This window comes from Corythoichthys intestinalis, chromosome 10 (genome assembly GCF_030265065.1).
Source record: "Corythoichthys intestinalis isolate RoL2023-P3 chromosome 10, ASM3026506v1, whole genome shotgun sequence".
Taxonomy (NCBI): Eukaryota; Metazoa; Chordata; class Actinopteri; order Syngnathiformes; family Syngnathidae; genus Corythoichthys; species Corythoichthys intestinalis.
In genome coordinates this window covers 13,877,394-13,894,293 of record NC_080404.1, presented here as the reverse complement: position 1 = coordinate 13,894,293, position 16,900 = coordinate 13,877,394, and the positions used below count along the sequence as shown (strand labels likewise).

At 38.0% G+C, this 16,900-nt stretch overlaps 1 protein-coding gene across 33 annotated transcripts in view; it reads right to left on the bottom strand.

Moving 5' to 3' along the window:
• LOC130922805 (neurexin-1a-like) overlaps window positions 1-16,900 on the bottom strand; it is a 492,025-nt gene that overhangs the window by 43,079 nt on the left and 432,046 nt on the right. For 22 of the 33 annotated variants that reach the window (XM_057847885.1, XM_057847902.1, XM_057847890.1 and 19 more), the window contains one exon: window positions 1,263-1,350. In XM_057847885.1, the coding sequence (XP_057703868.1) occupies window positions 1,263-1,350 (88 nt within the window). The remainder of the gene's footprint in view (window positions 1-1,262; window positions 1,351-16,900) is intronic. The other 11 variants (XM_057847886.1, XM_057847903.1, XM_057847905.1 and 8 more) reach the window with 1 other exon arrangement.

Genomic DNA, 16,900 nt, shown 5'->3' with positions numbered 1-16,900 from the left:
GGTACGCTGTACACACAGGCAGTCAATTTGGCCACAAAACATGGCAGCAACTAAGCACTTTACACTCAATCGGACTTACAAACCATCTCAAAAGTGCTACAGGAACACGTCACCCTACGCCATAAATGTGCAAAACGAATATGATATAAACAATTCTTGCAGACTTTGCAAGGACGAGCAGGAGCGACGACTACCCGCCGTTGCAATGGCAGGCGACATAGCAGCTCCAACCCATCGCTGGAACCCTCCAAAATGAAGAAAAAATACTCACGTTCATTCATGGACGCACACAGATCAACATTCCCTCGCACGTCTCAATAGGTGGCTGCACCCGGCTCGAATGTGCACCCGCGCTGGCCTGGCACATGTCTTTCTCAGTGCCAAAACACTTCGCGCGTGTGACTCAAGACCAAAAGTAACTATGAGCGGTTACCATGGAAAATAGTATTTTCTATTCAAAATGCGCTTCGTAAATGACTACAATAATCTTCAGTTTACATACATTATGAAGCAATAACAAAATAGTAATGCACAAACACTTGGGAAACTAACTTCAGATTACTGGTTTAGAAAAATAATCGTGCTAGATTGCTCGTTACTGAAAGACTAAGTAATCAGATTACAGACTACTGACAACACTGGATCTGAGACATAATGCAGCTCCTTCTGACCTTCTCTGTACTTTTCTATCAACATCCTCAAAGCAAACACTGCATCTGTTCTGTTCTTTTTTGCCATGCATCTGTTCTGTTCTTTTTTGCCATGAAACCATACTGCTGCTCACAAATGTTCACCTCTGCCCTCAGTCTAGCTTCAACTACTCTTTCCCATAGCTTCATTGTGTAGCTCATCAGCTTTATTCCTCTGTAGATGCCACAACTCTGCATGTCTCCCTTGTTCTTAAAAATGGACACTGGCACACTTCTCCTCCATTCCTCAGGCATATTGTCACTATCTAAGTAAGATCCTGTTGAACAATCCAGTCACAAATTCTACTGCTACCTTTTCCAGTGTTTATTCAATAAGTTCATCATAATAATACTTTGTTGTAATAGTTTGTCTGAATACATATATCATGATATTTCTGAAAGTGAAAACTGACATTTATTCCTGGATATGTAATGTTGTGGCCAATGAAAGTAAAAATACACAGCTATTTCGTAGGCTGTGTTATTTCTGAGTGTTGTGGCGTGGGTGAACTACAGCACACATAGACAAAACTGACACACCCAGAGAGAAATAGAATAAAAAAGATGACTAACCTAACCCACCTGAGCTCGGCTCACAGGGATCTATGTCTTCATCATCACTTGGACACTCTGCCGATGCCACCAGCATGTCTTCCGTCGTCTGCAAAGGGAGAAATAGTTCACAGTTGAGTGTTCCCATGGGTTAAATTTGCTAAACATGCAAACTGCTTTCATACTCTACAAATGTGAAATCGGATTATTGTGGAGCAGCCGAGGCGAAAGTTCTGTGTGGAAAGATCAGCTGCAAAGCTGAGTGTCTGTTGAATTCCAAATGAGAGAATAAACTTCATCCCAAAACACAAATGATGGTTCATTATTCAAAGATACTTTCCAAAGCAATTTATTATTTATTTATTAAGAATTCTATTCACTATTATTATGCAATGTTAGTCTACAGTAGCCTCATTTTTGTTTAGCTTACACTAACCCTTACCATGATTGGCCCTACATGTTTCATTAAAATGATCAATGTTGGCACCTATACTAACACAGATTTAGAGTGATGACACAATTTATTTTTTTTCTGACGTGTTTTTATTCTTTTTTGTAAATGAAAATAAAGTTCAATTTCTTATTTTTCCAAAATATGATTTTTTTTTTTCATGAAGTTAGAGACATGTACCATCCGGTGCATTCATGCACCTGCACGCTCAACATAAAACAATGTAAATTTACTGTCAAAAATGAATTAACTTTTGTTCTATAGTGAATATAGAAACCCTAGATCTCTTTTATGCTTTGATAAACATTTCAACATTTTTTCCCCCGAAATTTCAACACGGTACAGTACAATACAATAAGAAAACTAATGAAACTCCCGAGTGGTGACTCTTACACCTAAGCACTAATGTTGTTGTCTGGCTGCCACTAATCATCACTGTTGTCACTACAGTCATCATCACTGAAGCTGGATGGAATTTCCTGGGCTATTCTGTAAACTGTATTTTTCTTTGCTGCTTTTGAAGCTACATAATTAGATAAAATACATTCAGTATAGTAATGCAAACTACAGCTAATCTGCACAAACAGGTATATTTTAAATTAACTGCTTAAAAACATTGTATAAAAATATTCATACTAAATTATAACTAAAATAGTGACACAACTATGTAAGATGTGTTCAAAAATATGCTGGGGGATGCATGATGTCCACTTCATTGGACACATGGTTAATCATAAATTTCTATATATTATACACAAATATTTCATATTCCAAATAAATATTATCTTTCCCTAGATATTACTTTATATAATAATGTGTTTTTCCCCCCCACTGTAGCTGTTCGGGCATAGAAGTACTGACAGGACATGCCAGTTGTATTGGACACGGGTGGCAGATTGCCAGCTGTCTTGGATTCAGAGGATATTTACTTGCAGTTACACAAACCGACCACTGAATTGACCTCAATAGAGTATGGCAGCAGAGAGCACTCTTGAAGTTGCTATGCAGTTAAACGACTGAAACCAACGCATTAAAGAGAAAGGTACGTTTCAGTAGCTTTCCACTGTTGTGACCACTATGCACCAGAGGGTTAATGGAGGTACATGGCCTGCCATATTCTTGAAAAAAAAAAACTCAGGTCCACAGTTCAATCCTCTCAGTTTTTCCCCAGTTCAAATGTTTTCAATATTATAAAATTTGAAACATACAAAAAAGAATTAGCCGCAATTTAAATTTGTTTTTAACAATTAAAAAAAAAAAAAAACATGCCTTGCTCACATACCAACAGACATCAAGTAATATCTAACCCCTTGGCAGTGATAAACAAAAACATTTATTAAACATTTGTAAACGTGTATGGATATATAAATGTTGCAAATAAAATCATCTCTGTGTTGAAGATGGACTTAGTTTTATTGAGTTGATGTTTTTATTGCTCTGACGTTTGACAATGCATTACAATACAGCATACGATCCTTTCGACATCCGACGTAAAAAATTCTCGTTATTTGTCGCGACCTATGAGGTCGTGCTCGAAATACGACGGTTTATAACAGCGTCGCAATTTCATTGTTTTCCTGCAAGACGGCAGCACAGCGGATTTTCTTGTGAAAAAAATCAACATGGGTCCCAAGAAGGTTAGTGAAGGTGGTGAAAAAAGGAAAATTGTGATGCTTACCCTTGAAATTAACATGGAAATAATAGAAAAAATATGAGCGTGGTGTGCGTGTGAGTGAACTGCCTTGAAAATACGGCCGGAATATGTCTATGATCTCGAGGATGACTCTCATTACTATTATTGTTATTGTAACATCTGCAAGGAAGTCGCCAGCTTCGTCAGTTTTATAATAATTTATTTTAGAACTTGTGCAACACAACACGGCTACTGTCTGCTGTAACCGACGCCAACAAGAACAGCACATGAAAACAGAAAGTAAAAACTCACGCACCTCTCTCACTGTGTTGTCAGTCACACTATGCGTTCAGGAACAGCATGCAAAACACAACCGCCACATTAGAACCCTATTCATTACATTATTATACTATTATTATTCCGATATGTATTTATAATTTATTTGTTTTGCTATGTGAAATTGCTATTTGTGATTATACCTGCAGTATGTATGAAGGATTTAGCGTAGGTTTTTGGGTTGTGGAACAAATGAATCAAATTATAATGTATTCTTAAGGGAAAACCCCGCTCGACATACGACCATTTCGACTTACAAACTAGGTCCTGGAATGAATTAAATTTGTATGTAGAGGTATCATTGTATTTGTGTGAATCAGATTAAATATGGGTTTTCAGTATGTTTAAGAAATTTAACATCCATTTGGACGCAAGTTAAGTCAGGTCCCATTTGTACCGCTCTTAATCACAGCAATGGCTCAAAGGGCTTATGCAGTGCAGAGATGCAGTTACAGGTAATCTTATTTCATTGCCCCTATGGACTTATTTCAACATTTGCTGTGCAGGCAAACATCACCTTCACAATAAAAGACCTGGAAATTATCCACTAAAGTAGATGTGATGAAGGGTAGTTGTCGGTGAAGCTGAGGGAGTCCGTCCAAATGTAAATGTAATTTTCTGATATACAGTGTCTGCTATCCAGATGGTGGAGCAGTTTGATCCAAGAGTGCCACATCCATCACTTCGGCGTCGTGATTTGTTTTTCTTGGCGTAGGGTGTTGACACGCTATATTTGCTGTCAGGAGTTTGGGCGATTATGGAATCAATATTCCCTTGCTCCTCTTCCTAACTTATCGCGGTCATCTTCTCTCTACCCCTTAACTTGTGCTCCTTTCCTTCAGATTTATGTGGAAGAGCAGAAGTGGAACAAACCTGCCTCGTAGGTTAAATCATCACATGGTAAGCTTTAGTGGAGGTGGATGGATGAAACACCACAATCACGACAACATTCTATTCCTTGCTATTTACCACAGGGTAAAATTTGAAAAGTAGTGACTGTGCCAAATCTACTTTAGATTGGTTAACACAATCTAACTAAACTATTTAAAAGTATTACATGTGAAAATGTCAATATTTTGACCCAGTGTAAGTGTTGCTGAATAAAATTACATTTGCCCTCGCAATGTCAAAAGCTGTAGGCATAATGTGGAGAATTAGTTAGCTGCTTGTACTCTCTTCCCATGCTCTTCAATCAATATATCCGCTCATGTTATTCAACAATTCAAATCAATTGTCACATAAAAACATATCCTGCAACTGGTAATAGGTTGTAGGCCAATATTATTACCGGTATGTTTTCATGATGTAAAAAGCCCTTAGTGAAAATTAATTCTATTTGGTGTTATCATGGAATCAGTCTACAATAATGGAATATGCTATTGGATTTCCTGTGGCCATGCCAGAAAAACACCCATATCCAAACGTTTAGATAGAAGATAAAAAGCAGAGAGATGTTTTTTCTAACAATACCGTATAATTCGAGGAGAGTTCATTAGCTGAGTGGAGTTAGATTTTCCAGTCTAAGCGGTGTAATTCACACAGGAGAGATACTGCTATAAACAAGATACTTCTAAAGTGCTAAAAGCAATGACTCCGGGCAAGCATCATTATTCCAGCAGCAAAGTGCTAAAGCCCTAGTGGAACACGGATATTCGCTCATTTATCTGCCACTACTCTCAGCAGCGGAGGAGCACACTCCAGTGGGATACGCCTGAAAACCTTGGGAGACATTCAGTGTGTGAAACACGAAAAACCAAGAAGAGAACTGCTTTTAGGCTTCATGCAAAATGCATGAACATAGTCAAGGTCTTTAAATACACTGTCATGTGAGATTATTTAGCTGTCGGGGATATTGACACAATGGAGTACAATAAAACCATTCCAGTCATTCTAATTATCGTTTGGTGGAGTGAAGTTGATCAGTGAAATGAGGGTTAATGTACTGTGTCCCTTATCCATGACTGAATTTACACTGCAAGGTTAAAAAACTGAGATTATGATTTTTATGTTTTATTTGTTTGTTCTAGAATGGCATAATCTGCATTTAGATAAATGACGGAATCAAGGACAAACTAGTTTACCACAGGGTGAAGGCTGTAGCGGTGCGCATCCATGCCCTCTACTTGCTAACTCCTAACCTCAAGGTTTTATTTGATTAATCAGCCCTGATATAAAACAAATCGGGCTTCAGGCATCAATGTGTATACATCAATAGAATATACCTACCATATTTTATTGTGATCCATCCACGAATAACGGAGGAATAGATTAAAAAAAAATGAGACGGTACACACCGCTGACAACAACAACAACATAGGTGGCAACTTGACAAGCCTTCATCTTGTAAAAATACACAGAATCTGCTAGCCTCAGATTAGAATCCAGCACCTTCCAAATTCAAAACTACATCATGAAATATCAGCAGCAGACACCCAAATTGCGCATAAAAAACAGTGCTGAAGTAAAGAATATTGCTATATAACTTTTCATTGACTGTTTATTTGCTCCTATTTTAAAGGTGTTTTGAGTTTTTTTGCCTCTACAAATCAATATAATTCAATAACATCAAACTCACATTGATGGTGTACATCCAATACAGTGTTGTTTTTAGCTGCCCTTTTAATTTTCGTCTTAGTCTTTAAAAAAAAACAACAACTTATTAGTCTTAGTCATATTAAAGTAATTTCATTACAGTCATTTCAAAATGTGTTCGTCTTTGTCTAGTTTAAGACAACGAAAATTAATAGTCAACAATTACTCATGTTTTTGTCTGTAAACTTCCAAAGTTTTAGTCCATGAATGAATGAATAAACAAAAGGTTTCCAACAATTTCAAAAGAAAATCGACAGATGAGCACATCATTGAAGTGTGTACAAGGACATTACCATCTTAGTGATGATAATATACACTCAGCTGGAAATCAGTAAATTATTTTTAATTAATTAAAATCACCTGGACGCCGCAAAGTGTATATGAAAAGTTTTCCAAGAGTTTAAGACGACAATCACCATGCTAAACACTAATGCTCACGCAAACACTATGCTAATGCTACAAGTTTAATTTAGTGCGTGACGATCACTCAGCACAGACCTTTAAAGCCTAAAGCAACATGGCACATCTAGCCAAAATAAGAAAACAAACCTAAGCAAGTAGCACCTGACATGTGTTTTACAAAAGGACCTGGAGTGTGTGGGGAGGGGGGGCTGACGCAGCACGTTACATGAGTAACATGACCAAACACTGCTACGATGCATGCTAATTACACATTTGATAAGAAAACGTGACACATTGTGAACTTATGACGAAAATTGTGGCAAATTTTCATCTTGTTCTTGTCTTGTCAGACGAACACTGGCATCTATCTCGTTATGTTTTAGTCTCTCTAGACACGTTTTTAGCTTGTCATCGTCATGAAAAATTGTTCGTTAATGAAATATTTTTGTTATGGTCATTGCTGACGAAAACAACACTGATCCAATACATCTGTTTATTCTTCCAATGATATCAGGTACATATTAGATTTGTGTTTGCATTCGAAGAGGCCTGTTTCCTGTTGAGGATTCACAAACTTTTTGTTTCACTTACGCTGCCTCGACACTGCCACTTGACAGCAAAAAAATCTGATCCATTTCACTTCAACCTAGTAGGACAACTTCAGCCTTAAAGTGTATATGACATGACAAATGAAATCTTAAATATCATTATTATTGGAATTAAAATCATATTTTCAGATGATTCAACTACATTAAATAATCTGGCAAAGCGTAGATGACGAGAAATGGGTCTTTAAAGCTGCCTTTTAGCTCCTCCTGTCATCATAGCACTCCGGTGCCTCCATCTTGGTGATGATGTCACTAGAAGTATTTAGCATTGAGCACAAAGGAGGAGGAAGCATTTTTCAGCGATTCTGGTTCAAGTGTGGATTTTTCGAACAATATTGTCGATCCGGAGGACGTATGTTGACATACAGCCATATCTGTTTGAGTCATATTTGAAAGAGGAGAAAGAACAAGAAAAAAAGGCAACAGAGACAACAAACACGAGACTGATGACTAGAGCAAAATGTCATCATTGTTTTTATCTCTCTACTCCAATATTTTTACAGGATATTCTTTGTACAAGTATTTTTCCCTAATTGCTATATTTATCGTATGGTCATGACAAATAAAAGTCTTGTGCTAAAGGGAATATGAAACATTAAAAATGCATTTATTCAGTACGACAGGGCTAAAATACTGCATAAATGTCAAAACTACCCCCTTCTTAAACCTCACAAACGGTATATTATGCCACCAGAGTTAGTTCAGCTCTTATCATTTCCCTGCCGTGGCCTCGGAGACGGTGGAAAGAGCGTTAACAAAAGAAGAGGAGTGAGAGCTAGGCTACATGCTAACTCAAACTGAGCGGCTCTCCCGAGTCTCTTCCTCGCCTTTCGAACATGTAAAATTCCACAAAACTACCCCGACTCATGTCACACGTGGAGGCGGGAGTAATCGTGGCGAGCAGGTTTCAGCGGACTACGACGGCTTGTCATTCCCCTGCTGCGGCCCGGCAAGCAGTACCTCCGGAGTTTGCAGCACATTTGGCTGACATGATGCGAAAAATGAATGAATTAATCCGCAAAATCAGTTGACTACGGAGTCCTTCTGAATACAATAGTATGACTGTATAGTGAAGATGATCTCATTCACTGACGTCACATCCGCCTTCTTACTCAATCCTAGACTGTCCAGAAGCCACTCATTTTCTTGGCGCTGGAAAAAAGTTGAATAAATATATCGATCGCTTACACACACATCAAAGCGGTCCATTTCTTTCAGGAGCATCAAATACGGCGTGTAATATGAAATAAACATGCGTTCTGGTGTCATATACACTTTAATGAGAGCCCTCGGCTGACCCCTTTGTCAGCACTCAGTATATATTTAAAAAGGTGACTTTACAATTCTGCAGAACACTACACTTATGTCCTAAATGTTTTCACCTTTGTGTTGCATGGGGAATGAGAGTTGTTCTTGAGGGAATTTTGTGTTCCAATGCCCTGGTGTTCAAAACCAAGAGAGATTTTCAGGATAACCTGTTGGCACACCTCTTTGAAGAGTGATAGCTTTTCACGTTGTTGTCGTCCTGGTCTAATTTGATGAATACTCTTTGGCACATAGCACACCTCTTTGGAGACAAGCTGAAAGTCAGGAGGACACAAAAGGCATCTGAAGGGTTTATCTGATGCACGCTTGTGCTGTCCTACTAATGTATTCCACTGAGGATGCTTGTTGTTTTCTTTTACCTTGCTGTCTTTGTGTATCCCTTGGCAAATCCTGTTCTTATCCAGTCTACAGTTTGTTGTACAGGGATCTCTCTGATTCTTTATTTGTACAAACCGGTAAGTACAAAATCTGTAGACTCGCACAGAATACATTATTTCAATTAAGAATGAAGAAACAGCTTACTTATAGAATGTATTAGCAGAAGTGTCTTATGACTGATCTTTGGCTGATGGCTGGTCAAACCAGTATTCTTCAGTACTGTCTCTTATTCCATATCACGTAAGCAATACTGCATGACATTTATTCTAAACAGGTTTTAGTATGATAGTATCACCCAGAGTGATTTTGCAATATTTGCAAGGTGAGAACGAGGTGTGAATTTCTGTCACAGATGGCATATGTTTACTGACATATTGCATTTAAAAATATACCTATATGCAATCATTTATTTTTAATATGGTGAGGAAGGCTGTTTTGTTATACAGTATATTTGGGCTTGTGTAAGCATCTTTACCCTTAATAGTTAAAATGAAGTCATAAATAGGGATTAAAAACCGGAAATAAGGATTAAAAACCGGATTAAAACTCCCTATTGTTCTGCAATAGGACTTCTTCCATTTCTTAAAATTGTCATAAAACGGCTTTATTAAAACAGCAAAAGATTCTACAGTATTACAATACATTTGTTATTATTAACTATTGGCTAATTGTAATCAATCCCTTGCAGCAAAATCTTCAATCAATCAATCAATCAATCAATCAATCAATCAATCAATCAATCAATCAATCAATCAATCAATCAATCAATCAATCAATCAATCAATCAATCAATCAATCAATCAATCAATCAAAGATGTTACATTTTTCATGGTTGCAATCTTTTGCTTGTCCAGGTCTAACAAACATGGTAATGTTTGTACAAACTAGGATCAGTTAGTTTTCTCGAGCTTTAAGTCACAGGCAACACATCATCAGTGCAAGGTCAAAGTGGGTGGGCTAAATAAAATTGCTTATGTTAAGATGCAGGCTGAATATATCCATCCTTTCAAAAAAAAAAAAAAAAAAAAATCAAGAATAATACAATTGATAGGTCTAATAAACCAAATTGAAGTCAATGAAATCGGGGCCATTACTGATGAAGCCCTCTGTAGCTATCACAATTTATAATGACGATGACAACTTAGCAGCATGGAACTGGGTCGATGGTGATGAATAATTTAGTCCCAGATGCTCAATAGATTTCATCGGAATAATGATGGCAAAAGCCCTCTCAGACTGTGAGGTTAGTACAGTGCAAATGCTAGGCCTTCGCCCACACACTTCCTGCTGCCAAGCTGTCAACATCACCGAACCACACATTAAAGATGATGTGAGTCTTATTGTCACAGCAATTAATCTACATATAATATATGGTGTTAATAAAATACAGTAGGTATAGCATACTGTTGAGAGGCTAGAATAAATTAATTTTGACAAGTAAAAAGGCCCCAGTATATGGGATGAATGTGGAAGTATATGGTAACTTATGGGTAAAAATAGAATTAGTTACAACAATAATTATCATTTATTATAGGCAGAACAGGACCAACATTGAAAACAAAACACTCTTTCTTCCCTGAACTGTTTATCCTCACTCGCAAAAGCAAAGGACATTCTGAACTGGTCACCAGCCAATTGCAGGCCAAATACACATTAGACTAACAACAAATTACTCACTGCACACAAACAGACAATTTAGTGTCTTCAACCTATGCAGCGTGGGAGGAACATGTTCCTCACAGGAAGGCTAGAGTCTGGATTTACCAGAGTCTGGATTCAAAACCCTGAAGTCAGAATTCAGAAATATTAAGAAAAAAAAAAAAAATCACAAATCAGTTTACACAATTAAAGCGCTCCTTATTTGATGAAGAAATACTAAACACATCAACATCACAGATCTGTAAAACACACAAACTAGTAGCGAAACAGAAGGAAAAAAATAGACAAAAACTTGAAGGGAATGGTATCTTTTCTCGTATTTACCGTTCGACTGTTTGTATTACTCTAACACACTTAATATAATCAATCAGGGACTAGTATATTTTCTCGTATTAACCGTTGGACTGTTTGTATTACTCTAAAACATCCAATATAAGATAAATAACATTATTATCAGAGTTTAAGAAGCCCAACGCGTGCGTCATGCAGCTGACTGAGCAAGATGGACGCAGACAACCAGGTACAGTAATAGGCAAGACATCTACAAGCCCACGTCTGCAATACCAAATCCCGCAATCAGCTCTTCATGACAGTCCAGAACAAATGGCGGGACGTCCTCTCCCAAAACATGGAACACCGGAGAATGCCTGATATCCAAATGATAACACGACTGATAAGACTCCAAACGCCCCTTTGACGCTGAGGTGGGCAAAATCTCCCACTGCAGTTGTCCCAGTAATGGTGACTCAGCAACTGTGACACATGAACTAAATAGCCCAAACTGCGATAGAAGATTATCCTAACCAACGGCCAAACACACCCTTCTCTCAGACCACGTCCCGCTTCACCAGAGCCTTTTAAAGACTGAATACTTAAATAAACGTTGTCATTTTTATCGGGAAACTTTTGTTGACTTGTGATATGGCGACCCTGGAACCAGTCTGCCTCCTCACCTGGGTCTGTTACTGTTTTGCCTTGCTGTTTGATCATTGTCTACCTGAACAAATTGTCAACTTGTGTTTCGAAGCCTTTTTCCAGCTTTCAAAATGGAGTCAGTCCAAGGGGTTAAGACTAAGGTGAACGCGTGGAGTTTGGCCTTTTGGCCAGGTTGTCGGGTTCTTGCCGTCCCAGGTAGTTGGAGCTGTGCCAGCGCGGGTCCGGCGGGTCGGCTGGCAATCTGGCTAAAAGGTCAGATTCCATCAAACTTTTTAAAATTCTTTAATTTTTCTCATCTCAACAATAATAATACGTCCGCAGAGCATGCTGACCAGCTAGTTTGTGTTACCTAAAATGCAAATTGCAGTGGTGTATGAAGTACTCACTTTTTTTGTACTTAAGCTAAAATACAGAAACGCGTGCAAAAAAAAATACTTAAGTACAAGTATCTAAAAAAAAAACAAACTCAAGTAAAAGTACAGAAGTATTATATATACACAAGTATATATAGTATACTCTATATATGTACGGTATACAGATATACTGCAACTGCTGTAAAAGGTCGTGAAGTAAAAAGTACCACTTCATATTTGCACTCAAGTAAAGTACAGATACACAAAAATGTACTTACCGGTAGGTACATAACAAAGTACATTTACTTCCTTACACAGGCAATAGATAGCACTTGAGTTGAGTCACATGTAGGCACAGCTAAAAAATGATCATGGGAAGCCTTTCATTGGGGGTGTCCGCTTTTGTCCTGTATTATAGAATTCTTTTGTTCATGTGTAAGCATGACATGACATTGCACCATTAATTTATTGTGTGGTATTGGAGAATGAGTTTTCCATAATGCTTGGCTGCAATAAAAAAATATCACATTATAATGTGTTATTTTGTACATTCATGGTGTCATGGTTCAAGGGTGTGTTTTTATTTTCTACATTTATGCTACTGTTACTTTTGATGTTGTTAAATCTGTTCCTGAAATTAAAGCAATAATAGTTAACCGTTAAACTTTTATAAAATATTTTCATAACGTTTGTTATAATATGTCGACTGACAACTAACTGGATGACACATCTTTGATATCTGGGGGGTCTGTATCGCTTTCGCCGACACTAACTTTGAAGAGGGTGGCAGGAACAAAATAAACTACACATGTGCTGACTGCTTTACGGCATACAGTGCCTTGCAAAAGTATTCGGCCCCCATGAATCTTGCAACCTTTCGCCACATTTCAGGCTTCAAACATAAAGATATGAAATTTAATTTTTTTGTCAAGAATCAACAACAAGTGGGACACAATCGTGAAGTGGAACAACATTTATTGGATAATTTAAACTTTTTTAACAAATAAAAAACTGAAAAGTGGGGCGTGCAGTATTATTCGGCCCCTTTACTTTCAGTGCAGCAAACTCACTCCAGAAGTTCAGTGAGGATCTCTGAATGATCCAATGTTGTCCTAAATGACTGATGATGATAAATAGAATCCAAATGTGTGTAATCAAGTCTCCGTATAAATGCACCTGCTCTGTGATAGTCTCAGGGTTCTGTTTAAAGTGCAGAGAGCATTATGAAAACCAAGGAACACACCAGGCAGGTCCGAGATACTGTTGTGGAGAAGTTTAAAGCCGGATTTGGATACAAAAAGATTTCCCAAGCTTTAAACATCTCAAGGAGCACTGTGCAAGCCATCATATTGAAATGGAAGGAGCATCAGACCACTGCAAATCTACCAAGACCCGGCTGTCCTTCCAAACTTTCTTCTCAAACAAGGAGAGAATTGATCAGAGATGCCGCCAAGAGGCCCATGATCACTCTGGATGAACTGCAGAGATCTACAGCTGAGGTGGGAGAGTCTGTCCATAGGACAACAATCAGTCGTACACTGCACAAATCTTGCCTTTATGGAAGAGTGGCAAGAAGAAAGCCATTTCTCAAAGATATCCATAAAAAGTCTCGTTTAAAGTTTGCCACAAGCCACCTGGGAGACACACCAAACGTGGAAGAAGGTGCTCTGGTCAGATGAAACCAAAATTGAACTTTTTGGCCACAATGCAAAACAACATGTTTGGTGTAAAAGCAACACAGCTCATCACCCTGAACACACCATCCCCACTGTCAAACATTGTGGTGGCAGCATCATGGTTTGGGCCTGCTTTTCATCAGCAGGGACAGGGAAGATGGTTAAAATTGATGGGAAGATGGATGCAGCCAAATACAGGAACATTCTGGAAGAAAACCTGTTGGTATCTGCACAAGACCTGAGACTGGGACGGAGATTTATCTTCCAACAGGACAATGATCCAAAACATAAAGCCAAATCTACAATGGAATGGTTAAAAAATAAACGTATCCAGGTGTTAGAATGGCCAAGTCAAAGTCCAGACCTGAATCCAATCGAGAAAAGAGCTGAAGACTGCTGTTCACAAACACTCTCCATCCAACCTCACTGAGCTCGAGCTGTTTTGCAAGGAAGAATAGGCAAGAATGTCAGTCTCTCGATGTGCAAAACTGATAGAAACATACCCCAAGCGACTTGCAGCTGTAATTGGAGCAAAAGGTGGCGCTACAAAGTATTAACGCAAGGGGGCCGAATAATATTGCACGCCCCACTTTTCAGTTTTTTATTTGTTAAAAAAGTTTAAATTATCCAATAAACTTTGTTCCACTTCACGATTGTGTCCCACTTGTTGTTGATTCTTGACAAAAAATTAAAATTTTATATCTTTATGTTTGAAGCCTGAAATGTGGCGAAAGGTTGCAAGGTTCAAGGGGGCCGAATACTTTTGCAAGGCACTGTATGTCACTTCCCTTTTCCCCGTTCATTATAAAGACGGTAGTTGATGCGAATGCTTTTGCGCGAATTCTTTAAAGATGGCAGAGCAACAAATGAGACAAAAAAGAAGAGGGAAAAAAAGGAAGGCTACCAGGATATGCAGAATAAATATTGGCCCGACCTTCACTTGCAGGTGTTAACCCCCCCCACACACACACACCAAACCGAACTCGTTAGCGCTGACGAGTTCGGGTGGGGTGGGGGTTAGCCACACTAAGCCACATGGTTGCTAACCATCATATGCTATTGTTTAGCCACAACTTGATTCATTATCTTATCACTTTTCATCCTTTACACAGCCGCTGGAAACAGAAATTTTGTTCAATCAATCCATCTCCAGGCGCACTGGAAATGAATTTTTGATTGATTGATGATTTTACGACACTTTGCAGGTGTGCGCTGGTCCTCATGGGAAACACAGTGTGCCTTAAGGCAAAACAGTACCGCTTTTCTACACCGGTGTCGCTAAAATCACCAAAACTGAAAAACTACCAACTGTTTTTTTAAAATGTTAATTCAATTAATGACCTAGTGCAGTCAAACATGCAATTATGACAAATAAGAGGTTTCTCTCAGCATCAGACTCCATGTATTCAAAACATTAATATAATTGTGTGGTGAGGTTTTACAACTAAACTATAGATACGGTTATCCTCAACACATCAAAGCTTTAACACTTACACTTCCACACAGCATGATGAGAAGAAATAAAAACAACCAGACCACAGTCTTTGCCAAAGAATGAACATCAATAAACACATCAATAGCTAAACTACTACAATATGGTCTCTTGCTAATTAATAGGAGTATTGTAGTTTCTCAAGTATTTGTCAAAGACAATTCTGTATTATTTATCTAGGTATATGTCTTATGTCCTTGTAACATTTCATCTGGAGGCGGACCACGTAATAACATCTCGTTTGTGTAATTCATAAGATTTTTTGCCTTAGGGAACTCTGCTTTATTTAAAGCCAATCAGCAGTTTCTTCAAAAGGCAATGTGCAGGCAGGATATAAATTAACAAAAAAAAAAAAAAATAGTTAGAGGCCCTCTAACTCCTCCCTCGGTACCATCATCCTCGTGTCTTGCCATACATCTTCCTGGTGCTTTTAAGTCACTATGCCCAGACAGGCTAACAAGGTGCTGTGAGGCAGCTTCACACATCCAGTACACCCAATTTCATGCAGCAGAGAGGGACACATTCTTCCATCTGGCTGGTTTTGTAACATAGCGTCGTAAAAAAAAAAAAGTTCTAAGCAAGACTATATTTCTTATGCTATGAAAAAACCCCTGAAATGAGCAAACATTGTTCTTTTGGACTGCAGGGACACATGCATGTGTGCACTCATGAGTAGTGCTCCCCCTAAAAACCCAAGAGCACAACTATGAAACGACAATTCTTTTTAGGTTCAGATCATTTCTACTTTAGTGCACTGCTACTCTGCTTTGTGGAATTTCCTTAAATCCCCTTCTGAACCATTCCTAAGTATTCTCCAAGACGAGGAACCTACAGTACTATATGATGTTAGTGTCAAGTCCTCATCATCTATAGAAGGAGCGCTGGTAATAAACTTACTGTATGTGGCTGTATATGAGAGGGAACAGCTCTAATTTTTCTAACGTATGATATCAAAGACATGGAATCTATCGCCTACTTAAAAAAAGAAAAAAAAACCCCAAAACATTATTTATTTTTAAATTTTGTTATACATTACACTGTGCATTTGATATTACATCATTTATTTGCCCCCTTACCAAATGTGTAGGTTTGCATGGGACATTAATAAGACTGAACATTGATGTCAAAGATCCGAGCTGGACATAAATGGATTTGGTGACAAAATTTGCCGGATGACATTTAATGACATCTGTCATAAGCATTCATTAATGCCTATGACAGTGTCATGTCATATTTATGACAGTATTATGACACCGCTTTCAAATAAAGTGTTACCTAATAACCCAAATAAATCAACAATAAGCCGCACTGGACTATAAACTGCAGGATTCAAAACAAGGGAAAAATTAGCGGCTTATAGTCCAAATATTACAGTACTAAAGAAACATTTTGAAAACTTCTAGAATAAATGGCTGGATTTTATTAGCAAGTTTAACTTGCAATATTTGAACAACCCCGCCTACTGCCCATAGGTGGGATAGGCTCCAGGATCCCTGTGACCCTCGTGTGGATAAGTGGCTTGGAAAATGAATGAATAATTGAACATAACTTAAATTATATTAACATACACAATATATACAAACTAAATCAGTTAGCTAATAACTAATTTAGTTAATCTCTTTATTATCCAGGTATGCAATAAATAAACATTTGTCTTAAGACCACTCAACATTGTCAGTCTTAATAAATGAAATCAATACAGCGGAAAAAATCTTCCTAGTCAGGGAATAACAAAAATAAATAAAGATGGAGCCTTTTTTCAGGTAAACACAACTGATTTTGGCCACAAGCATCTATAAAGTGCATCAGTGGGTTGA